This window comes from Bos mutus, chromosome 16 (genome assembly GCF_027580195.1).
Source record: "Bos mutus isolate GX-2022 chromosome 16, NWIPB_WYAK_1.1, whole genome shotgun sequence".
NCBI lineage: Eukaryota > Metazoa > Chordata > Mammalia > Artiodactyla > Bovidae > Bos > Bos mutus.
This window is the reverse complement of record NC_091632.1, coordinates 44,342,471-44,362,797: the sequence shown is the minus strand read 5'-3', so window position 1 is coordinate 44,362,797 and position 20,327 is coordinate 44,342,471. Positions and strand designations below refer to the sequence as shown.

General features: G+C 54.1%; 1 protein-coding gene across 1 annotated transcript in view; it reads right to left on the bottom strand.

Moving 5' to 3' along the window:
• Positions 1-834: 834 nt before the first annotated feature.
• PLOD1 (procollagen-lysine,2-oxoglutarate 5-dioxygenase 1) overlaps positions 835-20,327 on the bottom strand; it is a 29,476-nt gene continuing 9,983 nt past the window's right edge. The window contains exons 4-19 of the mRNA XM_005889193.2: positions 20,096-20,259; positions 18,855-18,967; positions 17,046-17,109; positions 16,047-16,144; positions 14,645-14,746; positions 13,962-14,093; positions 11,950-12,071; positions 9,952-10,056; positions 9,065-9,190; positions 8,621-8,762; positions 7,586-7,699; positions 6,552-6,617; positions 5,813-5,917; positions 4,218-4,364; positions 3,337-3,462; positions 835-1,729 (exon numbers count right to left, since the gene is read on the bottom strand). Of these exons, the coding sequence (XP_005889255.2) occupies positions 1,574-1,729; positions 3,337-3,462; positions 4,218-4,364; positions 5,813-5,917; positions 6,552-6,617; positions 7,586-7,699; positions 8,621-8,762; positions 9,065-9,190; positions 9,952-10,056; positions 11,950-12,071; positions 13,962-14,093; positions 14,645-14,746; positions 16,047-16,144; positions 17,046-17,109; positions 18,855-18,967; positions 20,096-20,259 (1,882 nt within the window). The 3' untranslated portion in view covers positions 835-1,573. The remainder of the gene's footprint in view (positions 1,730-3,336; positions 3,463-4,217; positions 4,365-5,812; positions 5,918-6,551; positions 6,618-7,585; positions 7,700-8,620; positions 8,763-9,064; positions 9,191-9,951; positions 10,057-11,949; positions 12,072-13,961; positions 14,094-14,644; positions 14,747-16,046; positions 16,145-17,045; positions 17,110-18,854; positions 18,968-20,095; positions 20,260-20,327) is intronic.

Genomic DNA, 20,327 nt, shown 5'->3' with positions numbered 1-20,327 from the left:
TTTTCTTCTGTCCCCATCCGTGACTAGAGGGTACCTAGAAGGTGGGGGTGGGGCAGGGACCAGATTTCTACTGAAATCATATTCAAATCCCCATCCTTACCACTTACTTCTGTGACTTTAGGTCAATTACTTGGCCCCTCCAAGCCTACATTTCCTCATCTATAAAAAGGCAATGCTAGTCCCCACCCCAGAAGACTGCGTGCTGAGTGCCTGACATGCATGATGGCCAGCCAACAGCAGGGGTGGACAGAGACTGGCACTTATTAATAAATGGGCTTCCCTGGTGGCTCAAGCAGTAAAGAATCTGCCTGCAATGCGGGAGACCCAGATTGAATCCCTGGGTCAAGATCCCCTGGAGAAGGGACTGGCTACCCACTCCAGCATTCTTGCCTGGAGAATCCCATGGACAGAGGCTCCAGTCCGTGGGGTCACAAAGAGTCAGACAAAACCGAGCAACTAACACTTCATAACATTAATAAATGCCTTGATGTGTTACAGATGCTACAAATCTGCCCAGGGTGTGGCAGGACCACCAGAAGTTCTCTGTTCCCTGATGTTCATGTGTGCAGGAAGGGTGGTCGGCAAAGGCTTCAGAGGAGAGTGACACCTGGTTTGGATCTTGGGAGATGACACCATGCGCCCCAGGTAGCAGGGCCTGGCTCACATGGAGGGTTTATGAAATATACAAATGAGACAGAGACCACATGTGACTTGGTGTGAGAAACAAGTCACCCAATCTGCTGACACCGCCAGCCTTCCTCACTATTAAAACCTCTCCCTGCAGACACCCGCCTTGACACGTGCACACCCACCTACCCCAGCATCTCCCACTCAGTGGTTTGAATGACCTTTAATAGGAACGCTGTTTCTGTCTGTCCCTCTCTCCAGAGGCATCCAGGACAGGATGACATAGTGCAGTGTGCAGATACACCACTCCCTGCTCTGCCCCACCCCCAGCAAAGGTCAAGCAGAGGATGGAGCTGCGACATCCATGCACTTCCTGTCTCCCAGGAGGTTTTCTGAGTCACCATCTCCAAGGGACAGCGTTCTGCTCCCATGATAGGAGCCAGGGAGGATGGGGCTGCTGCAGTCCCACGGTCATGTGGGGACTTGAGTCTGACCCAGGTCTCAGTATCAACCCTGGAGCAGAAGGCCCCTGAGGCTGCAGCTCTGCTGGGGAGAAGCTCTGGGGTGTGACTTCTCACCCCTAGAGTCTCTCTGGGCAGCTGGGTCAGCCCCTGTTGTGCTCAAGCACTGCCCCCTGGAAGAAGCAGAGGAAGTGGGACTGGGTTTTTCAGGAAGATGGGTGAGAAAAGACCAGTTGCTACAAAGCAGTGAAAGTGACCAGTTTTTCCCTGGAAGACATCCAGAGCACCAGGAAGGTCCCAGCCAAGGAGCTATGCTCTGCCTCTGTCTGGCCTGCGGCCCTGTCTCTCCGAAGGTGGCTCAAAAGCAGTGAGAGGTCAAGAGCCTGGAGGCTGGATCCCGTTCCCTGGGCCCCGAGGCGCCGGAGGCTGCTGGGCAGTGGTTGTTGACCAAGAGGAAAAGGTCTGTGGTGGCCGCTCCCAGCCAGTTAGGGATCGACGAAGGAGACTGCGATGTAGCGGGTGCCTTTGGTGGTGGGGAGCCCCTCGTGGTAGTGCGTGAGTCGCCCGGGGTGCATCAGGGTCCAGCCCTTCCGTGGGGCTCGGATGGAGCAGTTGTAGCGCAGGAACCGACAGCCCCCGCCCTGCGAGACAGGAAGTGTGGATTCCCCAACAGGAAGTGCCAGTTCCCCAACGGACACCGGGCTCTCCCCCCACCCCCACCCCCATTCTCCCATCTGAGCCATCACAGCCAAGGGGCCCCTCAGTACAGCCTGCCTGGGGATGCCCTGTGGAGCGACAGCCATGAGCTGCCTAAGGAAGACACTCAGCAAAGAGCAAGGAATCAGAAGCACTGGCCTTGGAGGCAGGCAGCACTGGGCAGTGACTCTGTGACCAACCTGAACCTCAGTTTGCCCTTCTGGAAAATGGACATTAAACTGTACAGAGTTGTGAGAATTAAATGAGAAGATACAAGTAAGAGCTAGCTTAGGGCTGGGTTTCTCAACCTTAGCACTATGGACATGTTGGGTTAGATAATTATTTTTAATTGTGGCAAATACACATAACATAAACTTTACCATCATAATCATTCTCAAGTATACAATGATAATAAGTACATTTACACTGCTGTACAGTTATCATCACATGGGCCAGATAATCTTTCATATGGGGGAGCTGTCCTGGGTACCCCTGGCTTCTACCCAAGAGATGCCAATAGTACCCTCATAGTTGTGACAACTGAAAATGTCTTCAGTTATCGCCAGTGTCTGCTGAGAGGGAATCACTGTCCCCTATGAAAACCCCTGATATATTGTAAACTCTCAAAAAAATGATAGGTGTTTTATGGGTATCCTTCACAATGCCTGCCCAGGGCTGAGTCCCTAGAAGCTTTTATAAATAGTAACTTGGGACTTCCCCTGCGGTCTAGCGGTTAAGACTTTGCTGTTCAACGCAGAGGATGTGAGTTAGATTCCTGGTTAGGGAACTAAGATCCCACATACCTCATGGCCAAAAAAAAAAAAACAAAACATAAAGCAAAAACAATATTTTAACAAATTCCACAAAGACTCTTAAAAGAAAATAGCAGCTTAAGGAGTAAATGGTGAATAAATGGCTGTCTCTCTAGCTGATCACACCTAGAGGCCCTTCCTTGGGGCCCTGAGGCCCCCAACTATTCCCTCTGCACTCTCATGTCTTCCTGGTTTCCCCATCCCCCGCTCTGGTCACAAGCCTGTGCCCCATACCCACTCTAATCTTGTCCTGCCATTCCCAAAGCTGCCCTCTTATTTCAAGAGTGATGAAAACCCTAAACTTTTTATTACTAATAGCTATTATTTTCCTTGATTACTTATTATGGATTCACATAAGCAATTACCTGGATGAGCTCATTTAATTCTCACAATTCTACAGAGGGGTCCTCTAGGTTTTCCCATCTAAGATATGAGGGAAATGCTAAGAAACGTACCTGGTTACATGTTACACAGAGCTGGTGAGAGGGAGGTAGGACCCAAGCCCAGCCAGTCTGGCCCCCAGACATCCCGAATCCTTGCTCTGTTGTATCTAAAGCTTTGTCCCCCCAACCAAATTGTGCTCTGAGCCCACCTCTTCTAAGAAGCCATCTCCACGCACCAGGCACCTTCTCTCTAGGGTTCTCTGGCACTGGCATACCCTGACTGGCCACTCTGTGAGCTGCTTACTCCCGTCAGCCCTGGCCCTGGCCCGCCCCTGGCCCAAGATGCCCCCTGCTCACCTCATAATCCACTCCAACCCGGTTCAGGGCGATGTTGATGGTGAAGGTGGAGGCGTCGTGGTGTGGCACCAGCGAGGGCTGCTCATCGGGCTTGTAGCGGACGACAAAGGCCAGGTCGAATTGGGCCTGCACCAAGGAAGTGGGACAAGAGAACTGGAGTTAGAGAGAGGCCCCCAAATGCTGGGAGAGGCAGGGGTGCACAGAAGGGACCCCTCATCCAATCGCTGCAAAGTCGACCAAGACAGTAGATCTGCTTATGCTGTGTTCTCCAGCGTCTGGCACAGACAAGTTTCTCAATTAAAACATGGGGTGGAAGGGAAGGAAAAGTAAAGAAAGGGAGGACGTGGAGGGAGGAAGGAAGAGCAGGAGAAGATGAAGAGAGGAAATAAACGTAACCCTCATGACTCTTTCTGGTTGGTGATTCCTTGGGGGCAAGGCCCTGGCACACTCAAAGCAGGTGTTTGGAGAAAACCAGGGTAAACAAGGAGGAGGTGACTGAAGGAGGGCAAAAGTCAAAAGAGGCAGCCAGACACACGAGGGAGGGAGCTAAAGGAATGCGCATGCCAGCCAGCTAACACGGGCTTATATGAGCCTCTAGAGCAGGATTTAAGTACACAGAGGAGGATGCAAAGAAGTGAGTCCTGGCTGGAGGCAGAGTGGCCTCCCCTTACCAACTAGATGACTCCCGAGGCCCCGCCCACAGTATCCGCCTCCCGAGGCCCCACCTTCCGGGGGCCTAGCCTCACCCCTGAAGGGAGGAGACGCCACTCCTAGAGACTAAATATTCAGTAAACTCTCCCCCAAGCCTGGAACGCCTTCCTCCCCTCCCCCAACCACTCCACCCCACACCCTCATCCCGGTTGCACCCCAGTCGCGCCCACCCTGGTGTAGTAGCCCGGGTAGAGTTTCTCCGTCATGGGGGCGATGTACTCCACCAGGAACTTGTGCCACTCCCGCTCAAAGTTGATCTGGTTCATGTGGATGTCGATGGTTGGCACGTTTTCGTAGCCACCCTGGATGCGGTTGTCCTAGACGTGACCAAGGAGAATTTGGTAAGCAGAATTCTAAGATCTAACCCCCTAACACACACCATGAAATTCCAGCTCCCTGGTGTAGTGCGTGTTGTTTCAGTCGTGTCTGACTCTGTGCGACCCCATGGACTGTAGCCTGCCAGGCTCCTCTGTCCATGGGATTTTCCAGGCAAGAATACTGAAGTGGGCTGCATGCCCTCCTCCAAGGGATCTTCCCGACCCAGGGATAGAACCCTTGACGTCTCCTGTGTCTTCAGCATGGCAGGTGGATTCTTTACCCCTGAGCCACCCAGGAAGCCCCCCTGGTGTACATGCTCTAAATTCCCTCCCTTCGACCTGTGAACCTGATGGGGTAAGGTTAGGTTACAGGACAAAAGTGAAGGGATTCAGGAGATGTAATTAATGTAATGTCTACTGCCTTTGGGTTCATCCAGAGGGAGATCATCTCAGGTGGGCCTTCAAGGAGGGTTTGGAAGACAGAGATTTTGTGTCCTGCTGGCCCAGAAAAAGCAAGCTGCCTGAAATTATGCAGCTGCAAGGATGTGAGTTCTGTCACATGAGCTTGGAAAAGGACCCCAAGCTTCAGATGGGAGCCCAGTCCCGGATGACACCAGGGCTGCAGCCTTGTGAGACACTGAGCCGGACTCCCAACCCACAGAGACTGGGAGATAATAAATGGGTATTGTTTTAAGCTGATAAGCTTTGTGGTGATTTGTTACACAGCACAGAAAACCAACGCAGAGGCCACAGGTTAGTTGGGGTACTAGAGCCCCAGTGCTGGCTGGGTCACTGGAGCACAAGAGTTCACCAGACCCCACATGTGGGCTATTTGAGTTACTGGGTTCTGGAGATGAGCTCTGGCACCAAGTATGTCAGTTGGGCAGACCCATGAACCATGCTTAGTCCAGCTGCTAGCCCAGATGTTAGCTGGTCCCAGCGGCATATAGGCCCAGGGGTTCATGTGCCTTTAAAAATGGTTCCTGAACTTTCTAAGAGGCTTGCAGGTATGAATTCCTCGTTCAGGGAAGGCACAGCCTGTCACATGCACCATGCCCCTTGCTTCTTAACACTGGTGTCTGGTGATCTTAACACTGCTGTTGCTTCCAAATCCTTCTGCATCCCACATTATCTCATTCCTCCCCATCTCCATGCCCAATCTGGGGAAGGAAGAGAAATCATTCTAATGACACACCAGGAACTGGAAACCTAGCAATTCAAGACAAAGGCAGCTCTAAGTCACCCAGCAGCAATGGCAACTTGAAGACCAACATTCCATCCCATTTCTCACTCCCTCTACTCCTAAGTGTCTGCAGGCACCCCTGCCAATGCCCCCATCTCTAGGAGTCCCAGAGAGGTTGGCTAGCTTGTCAAGAAAAGAGCCCCGAGGGCAGGCATGGGGAAGGGGCAGCATCCCACCATCGCAGTCCAGGCATCTGGACCCCCACCTTGTTATCTCCCAGGGACCACTGGCCGTAGTGCTCCATCTCTTCCACCAGCTCATCACAGGCCGTCTCCGTGAAGATGGGGAACCAGTAGACGTCCGGGCAAGGCTGAGGAGGGCGGGGATTCGGTCACAGGGTCCAGAGAAGCATCACTTCGTCCTCCCGCTGCCCCCACGGCCCTCTGCAGACCCCACTGCAGGCAAGGCCCCTCATGTGGCCTATGTCAGTCCCAAACCCCAGTCTGTGAGCCCTCCGTGTCTCCACAAGTGTCCCCAGGGAACAGGAGCTCAGCAGGCTGCTGAAGGGAGGAGGAACCAGAGCTCAGAGCTGGCCCTTCTCAGCCAAGGTCACAGAGTTGCCTAAGCCTGGAAAGGAATATGCAGATCCAGGGAGCAGAGGCCCACAGACTCCAGGAGAAGCAGAGAAGGAAGCATCTGTTTCTCATTCTAGGCCCACAGTCCACAGCTGAGACCACAATTGGGGACATTTTCTTCTTTCCTGCTCTGGCCAGGGAAGATGCCTCAGGCCCCTCCACCCCCGAAGACTCCAGCTGCAAAGTGCCATCAAGATGCAGGGGCACCCTACTGCACGTTCCCTTGCCCCATGCAGCACCAGAGCACAGGAAGGGGGCTCCTGCTCCTCCCCCAGGTCAGCTGGTCTTGTTGCTCTGCCGTCTGTCCCCTGCAGCCGCTGCAGGGTGTATATCCAGCAGCTTTGTTCACAGAGGGCGCTGGGGCCTTACCATCTCCACCATCTTCCCCGCCAAGGCCTTGGTGTAGTTCTCGTGGATGTATTTCTCCTTCCAGTCCTGTGGGGAGAGGGGGAGCTGGGTCCTCGGGCCAGCCTGGGCCAGCTGGGATTGACCTGCATGGGCTGTTCCAAGAGGGAGTTCTGCCCCCCAGGCCCGGTGGGGTGCGGGAGCATTGGGGGTGGGAGTGGGGGAGCCTGTATGCGCCTCTGCCCGCTGGGTCATGTGAGCTGTTTGGGCGCACAAGTATGTCCATGGGAGTCCATGTTTGCATGTGAGTGTACATGTATAGGTCCCCCTGCAGGTATGTGCCTGTGCCCACATCAGCCACAGGCTTGAACATCTAGTGATGCTGTCAGGACTTCCTCCTCCTCTGATCAGCACAGCACCCTCAGAGGTGAGGCAGGCTGGGATAGCACGCCCATTTTAGAGCTGAGATAACTGAGGCCCCATAGATTCTGGACAAAAGATAACGGAAGGACTAAACAACCTCCACTGCCACTTCTCAAGAGCCAAGAGCAAAATCAGGGTACTGAGCATGCCCCCTGCACTCAACACCAGAGGGCAAAACACCTAAGCTATTGCTCCGCCCAGACCCCTGGACACAACCCAACTCTCACCCTATACAGGGAACAAGCTCACCCCTCCTCAGGAAGAGAGTGAGCAAGGGAGCCTGACGTTAGTTCTCACTCCCCACTGCTGCAGAAGGGGCCCCAGTAAAGCCTTGCCTGGAAAAAAAAGATAACCGAGGCCCCAAAGGTGGACAGGTTTAACTGTCACAGCTGATGGACCACAAACCTCAGCCTCTAACTCCAGGTCCCTCCTCCACCAGATGGCGCTGCCTCGAGAGACAGTCTCCTCTCCACACTGGAATCCTGCCTGACAAGCCCTCTGGGGTGGAGGGAGCCAGGGGGGACCATGGGGTCCCAGCCTAGCCTAGGTCAGGCTCTGGGAGGGAGATGCCTCAGGTCACAGGATCACAGAGGTCCCTTTTGTTCCCATGCCTGCCCACCCACCCGGGGCCTCACCTCAGGGTTGCTGAACACCTCCCAGAGGTCGTTGTGGAGGTGGGTGGTCTGGTAGCTGTCCAGGGAGAGCAGGTGGCCAAAGGAGTGCCGGTTGGTCAGGAACATGAACACATCCTGGGGAGAAGAGGCTGGATGGAAGAGAGCCTCCCTTCTCCTGCACACCCGACCCCTGGCGTGGGCAAAACTGAAGCCTCCTATACCCACCATATTTAAATTCACAACCCAGTGTGGGTCACTCCATTTCCCAAGTGCCCAAGGCCTGAGGCAATCAAGGAAGACTTCCTGGAGGACTGAACAGGAGTGAAAGAATGAGCGTGCAAAAGAAAAGGATGGAGTTCTGATCCTGGAGTGAGTTGTGGGCACAAGGAAAACATCATCCCGCTGTCACATTAAAAAAAAAAAATAACCACAAAATAGTATCGAGTGGGGCACAGGGAAATAGTAAGGGCAACTCTTGGGCATATTACTTGGAGTAAAGGTGGAAAGTTCAGTTTTCTCTGGGCTCTGTCAAAATGTACATAAAAGAGATTGTGTAGGGCTTCCCTGGTGGCTCAGTGGTAAAGAATCCACCTGCCAATGCAGGAGATGTGGGTTCAATCCCTGGTCCGGGAAAATCCCACAGGCCATGGAGCAACGAAGCCTGTGTGCCACAACTATTGAGCCTGTGCTCCAGAGCCCGGGAGCCACAAGAAGAGAGGCCATTGCAATGAGAAGACCAGGCACTGCAACTAGAGAGCGGCTCCTGCTCACTGCATCTAGAGGAAAGCCCGCACAGCAATGAAGACCCAGCACAGCCACAAATAAATAAACACAAATTTTAAAAAAGATAAAGATAGTGTGATAACTGGGTCTGCTAAAATGATCCTACAGACCCCGAGGGGCAGCCCTCATGCCTGGGGCCCCAAGTGCCCCCACCAGGGCCTGGCAGCCTGTAAGCAGTCCTGCTGGGATCTCAGAAGCCACAGGGCCCACGGGAACAAGGTAACTCGTCTTCCCCATCAACGGGGCCTCTTCTGACTGCCCAGCCCAGCTAACCTGCTGCCGGATGTTGGCACAGAAGGCCATGTCGGGGTCCAGCTTGCTGTGGTGGAACAGGTCTGTCTCCTGCAACTCAGCCCGCAGGGCGCTTCCCTTGATCAGGTAGATGTTTGAGATGTAGGGTACATTCCAGACACCCCTAAGGGAGACAGGGGAAGATGGAGGGGGTCACAGGCAATGGTGTGGAGTCATAGGCTGGGGGTCAGGGGTCAGACGAGGGGGAAGTCACAGGCTGGGAGGGCAGGATGGTGCTAATTTGATTCCCCTACTCTGGGCACATGGCCCCAGGATAATTGTCAGGAAGTCCTTCTGTGTGTCTGACTGCAGTCTTCCTTGCTTCAGTTCAGCAGGAATTTGAGCACAACAAGGACAGGAATACTGGGGGAGGAGAGGCCAGGTGGAAGACAGAGGAGGGTGTCCCCCCATCCTGCAGGTACTCACACACGCCGCCCCTGCACGATGTCCACGTAGTCCTCGGAGCGGGCGTAGTAGCCATCTGCACTCAGTGCCCCCCAGAAATTCGACCACAGCCTCCCATGGCGGGTCATCAATGGGGTGATAACGTTCCTGGGGAAGGGAGCATCTCAGAGGGAGTCCCTCTGCCTGAGGGGAGGTTGGGGCAGGTCCAGGTGTGGGGAAGGGGAGGGAGAGTGCCTTCAACCTGCAAGGACCTCCCTGGAGTAGGGCCTGGGGTGGGGTCTGGCCCATCTGGTGCCAGCTCCCCCTGCCCCTCACAGAGCAGCCAGGAAAGGCACAGAGGAGGAGGGGTGGGGGTAGGGGGTGGGACAGCTTGGAGCTTGGAGCCAGGAGGTGGAGAACATCCTAGACTAAATCAAGGTAGCCAGGACTTCCCTGGCAGTACAGTGGATAAGAAATCCACCTGCCAATGCAGGAGACACAGGTTCGATCCCTGGTCCAGGAAGGTCCCATATGCCGCAGAGCGACTAAGCCTGAGCACCACAACTACTGAGCCTGTGCTCTAGAGCCCATGAGTCACAACTACTGAGGCTGCGGGGTGCAACTACCGAAGCCCATGCGCCTACAGCCTGTGCTTTGCAAAAAGAGAAGCCACTGCAATGAGAAGCCTGTGCACTGCAGAAAGAGTAGCCCTCACTCACCGCAACTAGAGAATGTGTGTGTGTGTGTGTGTGTGTGTGTAAAGACAAGATAGCCAGGCTGGGAACAGCCCAGGGTCACAGGTGAGGCCAGTGTGGAGGAGGAGACAGGCAGGGGAGGGGCCCCCACCCCAAGCCCAGACTCGGGTCCAGGGCCATCGTGAGCCCTGAGGGCCTGTCTGCCAGCCGGCCACGGCCAGCCCACAGCCTCACTTGTTCTGCTCGATCAGCAGCCGCAGGGTTTTGGGCTCAGTCAGGGCCACGTCGGCATCCACGCTGAAGTAGTAAGTGCAGCCACGGTCCTGCCGGCACAAGTCCCTGTGGGGAGGGAACACAGGGTCGTTGGGGTCAGGGTGCTGGTGCCCACCTCCCCACCACCCAGGATCCCTGCACCTGCAGTCCCCATCGCTGCCCACATCTGTCATCACCAGGTACCAGCCAAGGGTCTTTAGGGAGCTCAGGTCAGCCCTGCTGCAGGCTGGCACCAGCCGCCTCGAGGTCCCTCCCGACTCTGAGACCCAACCCCTGGACTACAAAGCTGTCAAGACAAGCCCCAGAGCCTGGCATCTGGCAGCCAGTGCCCTGGAAACCTGGGCATTGGGGAGAGCAGGCCCACAGACAGGTCCCTACACTGCTCTGTGCTATGGGTAAACTGGCTGTGCCTTTCCAGAGGACAGTCTGGCAACCTACACCAAAAGCTTTAAAAATCTCACACTAAGTAAAATCAGTCAGACAGAGAAAGACAAATGTCATATGATATCACCTGCATGTGGAATCTAAAAAAATAACACAAACCAACATATTTACAAGACAGAAATAGACTCACAGACATAGAAAATAAAAACACAGTTACTAAAGTGGAAAAGGGGGAAGGGGAAGAGATAAATTAGGAGTATGGGATTAACAGATACACACTAATATACAAAAAATAAACAACAAGGATTTACTGTCCAGCACAGTAAATAATGGCCCCATAGCACCGAGCAGTGTAGGAACCTGCCTGTGGGCCTGCTCTCCCCAGTGCCAAGGCTTTCAGGGAACTGGGTGCCAGATGCCAGAAAGATAATGATATTCAATACCTTGTAATAACCTTTAATAGAAAAGAATCCGAAGTTGTACACCTGAAACTAGCACAATATTGTAAATCAGTAATAGTTAAAATTTTCTTAAAAATCTATGTTCTTTCTGTTTACTGGTGCCAGGCTCAGCAAACTATGGAGCACAGTGCAAATCCAGCCCACTGCCTGGGGTTTTGACCCTTTTCTCTTTTTTTGACTGTGCTATGCGCCATGCGGGATCTTAGTTCCCTGACCAGGGATCGAACTCGTGCCCCTCTGCAGTGGAAGCATGGAGTCTTAACCACTGGACCACTAAAAGAATCCCCAGGAACTTTTGTCAAATTACTTTATTGACGTATAGTTGATTCACAATGCTAATTTCTGCTATAGAGCCAAGTGATTCAGTTGTACATATATATATACACAGACGTTTTTTCATATTCCTTTCCATCACGGTTTATCACAGGATATTGAATATAGTTCCCTGTGCTACACAGTAGGACCTTGTTTTTCCATTCTCTATGTAACAGTTTGCATCTGCTAATCCCAAACTCCCAGTCCATCCCTCTCCCACCCCATGGCAATCACAAATCTGTAAGAACAGTTTCACATTTCTAAATGGGTGGGGAAAATAAAAATCAAAAGAAGTCATGTGAAAATCATATGCACTTCAAATTTCAGTGTTGATAAAGAAAATGTTATTGGAGCACAGCCACGCTCATTCATGCTCTAATAGCCAGGCTGAGTGATCACGGCAGAGCCCTCAAAGCCAACTTATGTAGATTTACTAGCTGGTCCTTTATAAGGAGTTTGCCAATCTCGGATCTGCACTTTCTAACTCTTTTATAGTCAACACAAATTAAACTTGTTTATTTCTATGATAAAGGAAAAAAAATCAGAGGCTGTTTCTCCAATTGTCAGCATTTATCTCCTCTGGCCTCCAGTCCTTCCTCTGTCTCTCCTTTGCTTCTCCTTTGCTCAGCCCTCCCCAGGAGCATTGAGGTTGACTCAACGGTTTCCCCATTTGAGAGATGAGAACACCAAGGTCAAGGGAGGGGCAGGACTTGCTGGAGACCACATAGCCTTCTGAACCTCTGTCTTCCCGCCCGGGGCTCCTGATTACACGGCCCCTCCGCCATGACCCTCAACTCACGCGCCCATGTTCCTGGCGTCTGCGTTGGCCACCCGCACCTCGGGGCCCACCAGTTTCACAGACTGGTACTCGTCGCCGTGCTCTGCCAGGAACTGCTCCACCTGAGCCTTGTGGTGCTGCTCCTGGGGGCAAAGGGATGGAGGCTGAGGATGAGGCTCCACCCCCTGGGACCACAGCGTCTTCTGCTGCCCCAGGATGCTCCCTCTTATTGCTGGCACATCCCCGGCCACTTGCTGGAACTTGCTCCCTGGAACTCTGCCATCGTCAGACCTTCTGCCTGGAGTGCCCTTCCTGGCCAGCCTCTGATCGTGCGTGCATGCTAAGTCACTCCAGTCGTGTCTGACTCTTTGTGACCCCTGGACTATAGGCCACCAAGCTCCTCCACGCATGGGATTCTCCAAGCAAGAATACTGGAGTGGGCTGCCATTTCCTCAATACTCTCAAACCAGAGATCGAACCTACATTTCTTATGTCTCCTGCATTGGCAGGTGGGTTCTTTACTACTAGTGCCACCTGGGAAGCCAGCCTCTGACCATCCTCCCCTGACTAGACCAGGTCTACAGGCCTCTTAAAAGCCTCTGTCACCAGGACAGCGCCCCTCACCCCACAGGCCCCACATCAGTCACTGATGACCAGTTCTGCTGGTCCCAGGTATGGCCCAGAGTTTGCTATAAAACGCTCCAGGTAACATTCAAACGGCACTTGGAAAAAGTTTATACCTGGAGCCCCTTGCATGGGGAGAAAGGAAGAGCAGGGTGTTTAAAAACAAACCCAGGGTTCGGAGCGAAGCCTGGATCTGCTCCAGTGAGCTGCATGGCCTTGGACAAGTCACTTCACCTGTCTCAGCTTCAGTTTCCTCCCTTGTAAAATGGGAGGGCAATCCTATCTCCCCATGGGGTCACTGCAAGGAGTTGACAAGTCAGACAAGAGCACACAGTAGGTCCTCAAAGACCATCTGGGACAATTCTCTTTTTCTACACAAAGTCACAATTTATGCGCGTGAGGTTTGATGACTCCAGGGAAGCTGGGAGCCTCCGAAGGGCAGGGTCTACAACCTCCTCCTGTTTTCAGGAAGGACAGTTGAATGTCTGTGAGACAGACAAGTTGAGCTGAGTCGGGGCCCACAGGTCCCTGGAGGTGGGGTGCGGACAGTCAGGGCCACAAGGTCTCGGAAGAGGGTGACTATGGACAGCGCAGCTAAGACTCTATGGAAGACAAAGAGCTTTGACAGCAGGCAGGACTTAAGAGCATGTTTGGCTTCTCTCAGCAAAAGCTGAGATGTGGGACTTTATCCTGCTGGAATGGAGAGGCTGGCGAGGCAGGGAGCTCAGAATACTTATTCCAGGCCTGGATTCACAAAGTAGAAGGCCTTCAGGTGCCCCTTGACTCCTCAGAATGTATTATACTCAAGGAATGAAAACCAATTTAACTATCACCAGATCGAATCAGGAAAGACTGGGACTCCCCTGGTGGTCCAGTGGTTAAGACTCAGCACTTCCACTGCATGGGACACAGGTTTGATCCCTGGTCGGGGAACTAAGATCCCACATGTCCTGCAGCTTGGCCAAAAAAAAAGGGGGGGAGGAATGAAAGACTGACTGGAGCAGGAAGGGAAATAACGATAACGACGTCAGCTAAGAGCACCTACTATGTGCTTCCTATTCATCAGGCGCTTGTCTTCATGCTTCAGAGGTCAACTTGTTTAATCCTATGTGGCCAGCACTAATAGTATCCCTATTGAATAGACCTAATAGATGAAAAAACTGAAGCCCAGAGAGGTTGAATAAGATGCCCAAGGTCACACAGCTAATATAAGCAGTGATATTGGGGTTCAAACCCAGCCAGTCTGACTCCAGAGTCAACCCAGTGATTGGGAATACAGCCCACTTCCCACTTCCATCTGACCCAGATAACCCTGGTTTGGTTACTTCCTCAGAGGTCTCAGGGCATCTTGCAAGGGTGGACCCTCGACCCAAACCACATGGTGAGCCCACCAAGAGCCTGCTACTCACGTGGTTGTGAATGAAAAGCCTCAACCGTTTTTGGGGGTAGTGGAGGCGCAAGAGCCGCTGGAAGAACAGGGACAGGAACGGGGTGGGCTGTTCGATGAACACGCCGACCAGAACAGCAGGCAGAGCTTCATCCTGCAGGGAGAGAGGGCGGCACAAGAGTCCAGCCATGTCCAGCCATGGAGTGGCTGCTGAGCCCTGAGGATGGCCAGAGGGACTAGAAGTCAGAGGCTTTGCAGGACTTAGCAGGAAAGGGGCCTGGGCAGGAGCTCCGAGCAGCGTGTGCAGGGGGCAGGGGACGGGACCAGGGATGCAGCTGGAGGCTGTCTCTACAGGGGACAGGTGCAGTGTGAGTCCAGACTCCAGCCAGGACAGGTTGACAGCACACTGTCAGAGAGCTTGGCTGGCATGAGGTCTGAGATGGACCATGAATGAGGAGTAAGGTTCATGGGATGGGGAGAGGGCTACAAGGGCCCCTGAAGGACCAGGCAGAAGAAACCAGAACTTAGGCTTCCCAGGAAGCCAGAGCCATGTGCAATCTGAGAAGGCTTTCAGGAGGAGGTGCCTGGGTGAGGACGAGGAGGAAGGTGACCGCTTTAGGGCCCACCAGAGATGACAGAGTCTCTTCCAGAACCCCTCCCCTTCTCCCACTCCAAGGACAGAGCCCCGGGGCCCAGCAGCCTCACCCCGATGCCCTTGAGGCTGCGCAGGCCCTCGTCACACACAGCGCACCCCGTCTCGAAGGTCCAGAAGCGCGGGATGTAGTTGCCCAAGTAGTTCAGCTGCAGCTGTCGGGAGACGAGGGATATGACTGAAACCAGGCCAGCCCCACTCCTGCCCCAGCCACCACCAAGGAGGGGGGCCTGCACCCCAGCCCTCTGCCCTCCCAAAGAGGGCAGGAATGTGGCTTTGTTAGGGGCAGGTCTTGGAAAGTATATCCACCCTTGGAGATGACCAAAGCTGGTCTGAGCAGGGCAGAGGGAGGACACAGACTTTGGTGCTGCCTCATCTGTGACCGCCTGTGTGTGCTAAGTTGCTTCAGTCGTGTCCGACTCTGTAACCCCATGGACTGTAGCCTGCCAGGCTCCTCTGTCCATGGGATTCTCCAGGCAACAATACTAGAGTGGGTTGCCATGCCCTCCTTCCAGAGGATCATCCCAACCCAGGGTCTGAACCTGCCGCGTCTCCTGCGTCTTCTGCATTGGCAGACGGGTTCTTTACCACTAGTGCCACCTGGAAAGCCCTGTGGACCTCCTGGGAGCGTGTAAAATACAGATTCCTCGGCGCCCCCCCTGCAGACATTTCAAAACTGCAGCTCTTGGGTGGGTGGCGCTAGTGGTAAAGAACCCACTTGCCAATGCAGGAGACACAAGAGACGTGGATTCAATCCCTGGGGGTTGGGAAGATCCCCTGGAGGAGGGCATTGCAACCCACTCCGGTATTCTTTCCTGGAAAATCCCATGGACAGAGGAGCCTGGCAGGCCACAGCCCATGGGGCCACAATGAGGGGGACACAACTGAGCAACTAAGCACACACGCACTTGGGCGGCGTCAGGAAACCTGCATTTAAACACACTCCCCTTCCCCTCCCATCCACCTGATTCTGAAGGAGTGGTTGAGGACCACACTCCTAGAAACCAGTTGGGATCCAGGGGCCTGTCCCTCAAGGGCCAGGGGAGGCTGGCCTGCACCCCTGCCCCTCCTGCAGCTCTGGGAGAACAGGGAACATTCTGTCCTGTTCAGGGCTGGCGAGGCCTCACGCCTTGGTGCAAACATGCAATGTTTGTTGAATGTAGGAACAAGTCTGCCCTGGGGTGGCAGAGTACAGATGACTCAAGGCAGCCCCGCCTGGGCCTGGATGGAGACAGTGCCTCTTCTGTGGTCCAGCACAGACAGGGCATCACTGACCATGCCGGTACAGAGAGGCAGCACCATCCTGAACTCAGATGTGAGGACAGAGGCAGTGAGCGTGTCCCAGGTAGGTGGCCCCAAACCCAAGGGGAAGCTTGGGGTCACAGTGAGAGCACAACCCCGGATTCTGGATCTCTCCCCCCACGACTCTCCCCTGGGGCTGGGGCCCCTCCCTACCTTGGTGGGCCCGTTGCCATGAATCAGGACTGGGAGGGTGTCGTAGGCCAGGTTCCTCGCTCTCACTTGGCCCATTTCAAACTTGAGCACGACCTCATCTGTGGGTCAGAAAACAGAGACCTGTCCAGCATCAGGCCCAGAGGCCAAGTTCTGGGCTCCGACCCAGACAGTCTGCACATAAGACAGCAGGTAGGACTGCTCTGTCTGACAGTTATAAAATGCAGACGGGCCTTTTCCCAGAGGCCTGAGAAGACGCCTGGCACGGAGGCCTTTTGTGGTGAGTGATCATGTGAGGGGAGCCCCTCTGTGCAAGTCCACCCAAGAAGCAGTCTGGACCCAGCTTCTTAACCGAGGCTCATGAACTCCCAGAACCCACAGACGAAAGGGTGTGATGTCTCTGCACCTCGCTGGGATGGGACCCAGAGCTCTCCTCAGACTCTCAAAGGGGTCCATTTACCCCCATTAAATCACCAATCAACGATCTGGTCCAACTTCTCTTTTCTAAGGGTGGGAAAACAGACGCCCGAGGGTATGTGTTTGTGTCTTGCCTGAGGTCATCCAGCAAAATAGTGGCAAAGCAACGTCATCACCAGCCACTGACTTGGGACCAGGCCAAGAGCATTTGTGGTTTCAAGTGTCAAGCAGCCTCTCTGCTTCCCATGTCATCCATCAACTCCCTGCCCCCAGCTCAGGAAGTCTTCACTTGGGAGGTGGGAGAGCAGGGGAAGGAGGTGAAGTAGGCTCACCTTGAAGGACCAGGGACGCAGGGCAGGGATGGGGTACCCACTGAGTGCATCACCCAGCCCCTCCCAGTCTGAGCCCTGGTGTCCCGCAGGTTCTCTGGACTGACCTCTGGCCCTCCTTTCTTCATCCCCAAAGAGACATAGCTCTGCCCCCAGAGAAAATCCCAGCACAACAGCTGAGAGGAACCTCCTTGGCTGGAATCCTCATCTCCTTACCACTCCTCTCAGGATCCCCCTCCCTGTCGGGGCTGCTCACCCAAGGCTCCATCCAAATTCTGGAAGATTCGGCAACGGTGGTCCAGGGTGATATTGATCTGCTCCTGTAGGAAAGAGGGCATTGGACTGCACCAGGAACAAGCCCTGGCAGTGGACAGGGCTCCATCACCCAGTGTGGGGAGCCAGCCCTCCCACTTCTGCCACTTCCTCTCCCTCTATCCGCTTTTCCCCGTCACATCAGGGCAGCTAGGATCCCTGGGAAGCCAGTCAGTGGCCAAGCCCCTGGGATTTACTGCTGTAGCACCTTTATTCACGAGAACTAGGGACTCTCTGAACTGGAAAGAATCTAAGGGGACAGCTGGTTCAACAACAGCCGTTGTGATAACAGATGCTTGTTTAGCACTCAACTGGGTGCCAATCACTATTCTAAGTATTACATGCACACTCATTTAATCCACAGAACATCCTTGTCAGAAAGTATCATCATCATTGCATTTCACAGATTTAAAAACAAGGCACAGAGAGGTTGGATAATTTGCTCAAGGTCATGCAGCTAGTAACTGGCTAAGCTGGCATTGGAAACGGGCAGCCTGGCCCTGAGGTCCATGTTCACGACATAACGCTACTGCTTGCAGATGCGACTATGTCTCAAGGAGCCCTAGGTCAGGCCAAGTGACACTCTAGGCTCAGCCTTCATCCCACAGAGAGCAGCTCTACCATTTTAGACCACAGGCTTCTACTAGCAATGTCACTGGAGGCAGAGGGGAAGGAGAAGGAAGGACTGAGCCAACAAAGATCAAGTTCATAGTTTCCACTGCACAAGTCCAACTGCTTCACTTCATTATTTCATGGATAATAAAAATTGAGACCCAGAGAGGGAAAGTGACTTACCCTTTGTCAGGCAACACAGCATAAATTGGGGTTAAGGGGGTGTGCAGGGCAGAATCCAGGAATACTGACCCTCTCCCCAAGAGTTCCCTAACTTTCCTGCCTGCCCAGAGGACACTGGCTGGCTTTGGGGCTACACCTGCTCGGTTCTACCACCTCCACTCCCCTCAAGGATCCCTGCCTTGAGACAGGCTCAGAGGCCTGGCCTGTGGGGCCCAGGTCCAGTCAAGACCTCATCAGTCCCTTAGAACTCCTCCAAGTTGGGTGGGCCAGGGGCAGCTCAGGCTGTCAGTTCCTTTCATGACCATCCTCACCACCTGCCACGAGGCTGTAAATTCCTCCTCTGCCCGGTTTGAGGGTTCAGGAGGGCAGAAACCCCAACTGTCTCGTTCATTACCTACGCCTGACAGTGTCTCACACACAACTCAGCAAATATCTGCTGGGGCTTCCCTGGTGGCTCAGTGGTTAAGAATCTGCCTACCAGTGCAGGAGACACAGGTTCAATCCCTGATCCAGGAAGACCCCACAGGCCATGGAGCAACTAAGCAGGCGCACCGCAACTATGGAGCCTGTGCTCTAGGGCCTGGGAGCTGCAACCACTGAGCCCACTTGCTGCAACTACTGAAGCCTGAGTGCCCTGGAGCCCAGACTCTGCAGCAAGAGAAGCCACTGCGATGAGAAGCCTGAGCACCAGAACTGGAGAGTAGCCCCCATTCTCTGCAACTAGAGAAAAGCTGGTCCAGCAAAAAAGACTCAGGACAGCCAAAAATAAAAAGGTAAATACTATAAATAAAATGTTTTTTAATACCTGCTGAATAAATGAGTGAATCAAAGAATATATAAGTGGGGTGTCAATGCCCAGCCCAGGGGGTCAAGTCTGGGGGGTAGGGGCTGCTCCCAGTGCAGCCCAGTCTGGGGGATCCAGTGTCAAGATCTCACAGCCCTACCCACTGCTGCTTACCCTCTTCTCTGGGTCCAAGAAGATCTTGGTGTAAAAGAGCTGATCGCTGTCGCTGTCCTGGCCTTCCCACTCTGCCACCAGTTTGCTAAGGTTGGGAGCATAACCGATGAAGCCTGGGGGTGGGGGACATATAGACAGACACTCAATTTCTGGCCTCTGAGTCAGGGGCCTCCTCCCAGCCTTCCCTCTCACCCACCTTTCACTTCTTTATTCATAAGCCCTGCCTCCTCTCAGAAGCCCTCCTGGATTGAGGGGAGGTGCTGTCTATAGGCTGGAAACAGCCTATCTGTTAATGCCACTTGGTGACAAGTTCCCACTGAGCCCAGAGAGAAAAATCACTGTTGTCCATTAACCTGCACCAGTTCAGGTCCTGGGCAGCACACAGGAGGGGAATGAATGAGTTACACTGAAGCCCAGGAGTAAAGGGCTGGTGGGGCATAGGTTTGGAGCCCCTTTTCGACAGGTATCCAGGAAACTTGACCCAGAGAAGGGCAGAGGCTGAGCCGAGGTCACACAGTGCAGGAGGGGATAGAGGGAAAAGCCCACATAGCTCCTTAACTACTGTGCAGCCTGGTGGGAGGGGAAGAGAAAAAGCAGGTGGGCAGCCAGGAAAGGGCCCCGCCCCAGAGAACACCTCCACCCCTGGGCCAGGGCCAGGCCATCTGGGCTGCGCTATCTCAGCCAATAGGGAAACAAGGTTGCTGGAGCAGATCCTCCCTTCGTGGCTAGACAGGGGAATCCAGAATAAAATATGGGTTTTATTCTCTGTGCAAGGGGAAGTCACTGAGCAATATGTGTGGACTCGCATCTGTGCTGGATGGAGAATGGACTGGAAGAGGAGAGGCTAGAGGCTGGCAGAGCAGTCAGGGGACTACTGCCCATGCCAGCAGCCCGGAGAGGCGGTGGCCAGGGGTGTGGATGTGAGAGGGCAGACTCCAGAGATCTCTTGGAGTGGGAGTGGTGTGACCTGCTGAAGGTAAGGTGGGGGAGGGGAGGGAGGAATTGGGGGTGACTCCCTGTTTTATCCTGTGCAGATCAGGGGAGCTATTGAATGAGATAAGCAAGACTGCAGTGGAGCTGATTTAAAGGTTAAAAACTCAGGAGTTTTTCTGAGGACCCTGCATTCAGCAGCTCGTGATAGCCATGTGGGATGTCGAGCCAGGGGGTCCTCCCCAAGGCAGTGGATGGACCTCTCTGGAGCCTGCCCTGTCTGCCACACACTGTGCACCCGGGGTCCTCACCTCCAGAGCCCAGGAACCTCTTGCCGTCGGACACCACCGGGTACTTGGCCTCCAGCCTGCGGTCCGGGTAGATGAGCTCCTCGGCCGAGAAGACCACCTGGCTCCTGGCCTGCCGAAACTTCTTCAGGAGCTCTCGGGGCCCCGAGGCAAACACCACATCATAGCTGTGGCCAGAGCCGGGAAAAGATGGAGCAGGGCGGCGAGGAGACGGGGTTGGTAGGGGAGCAGGGGC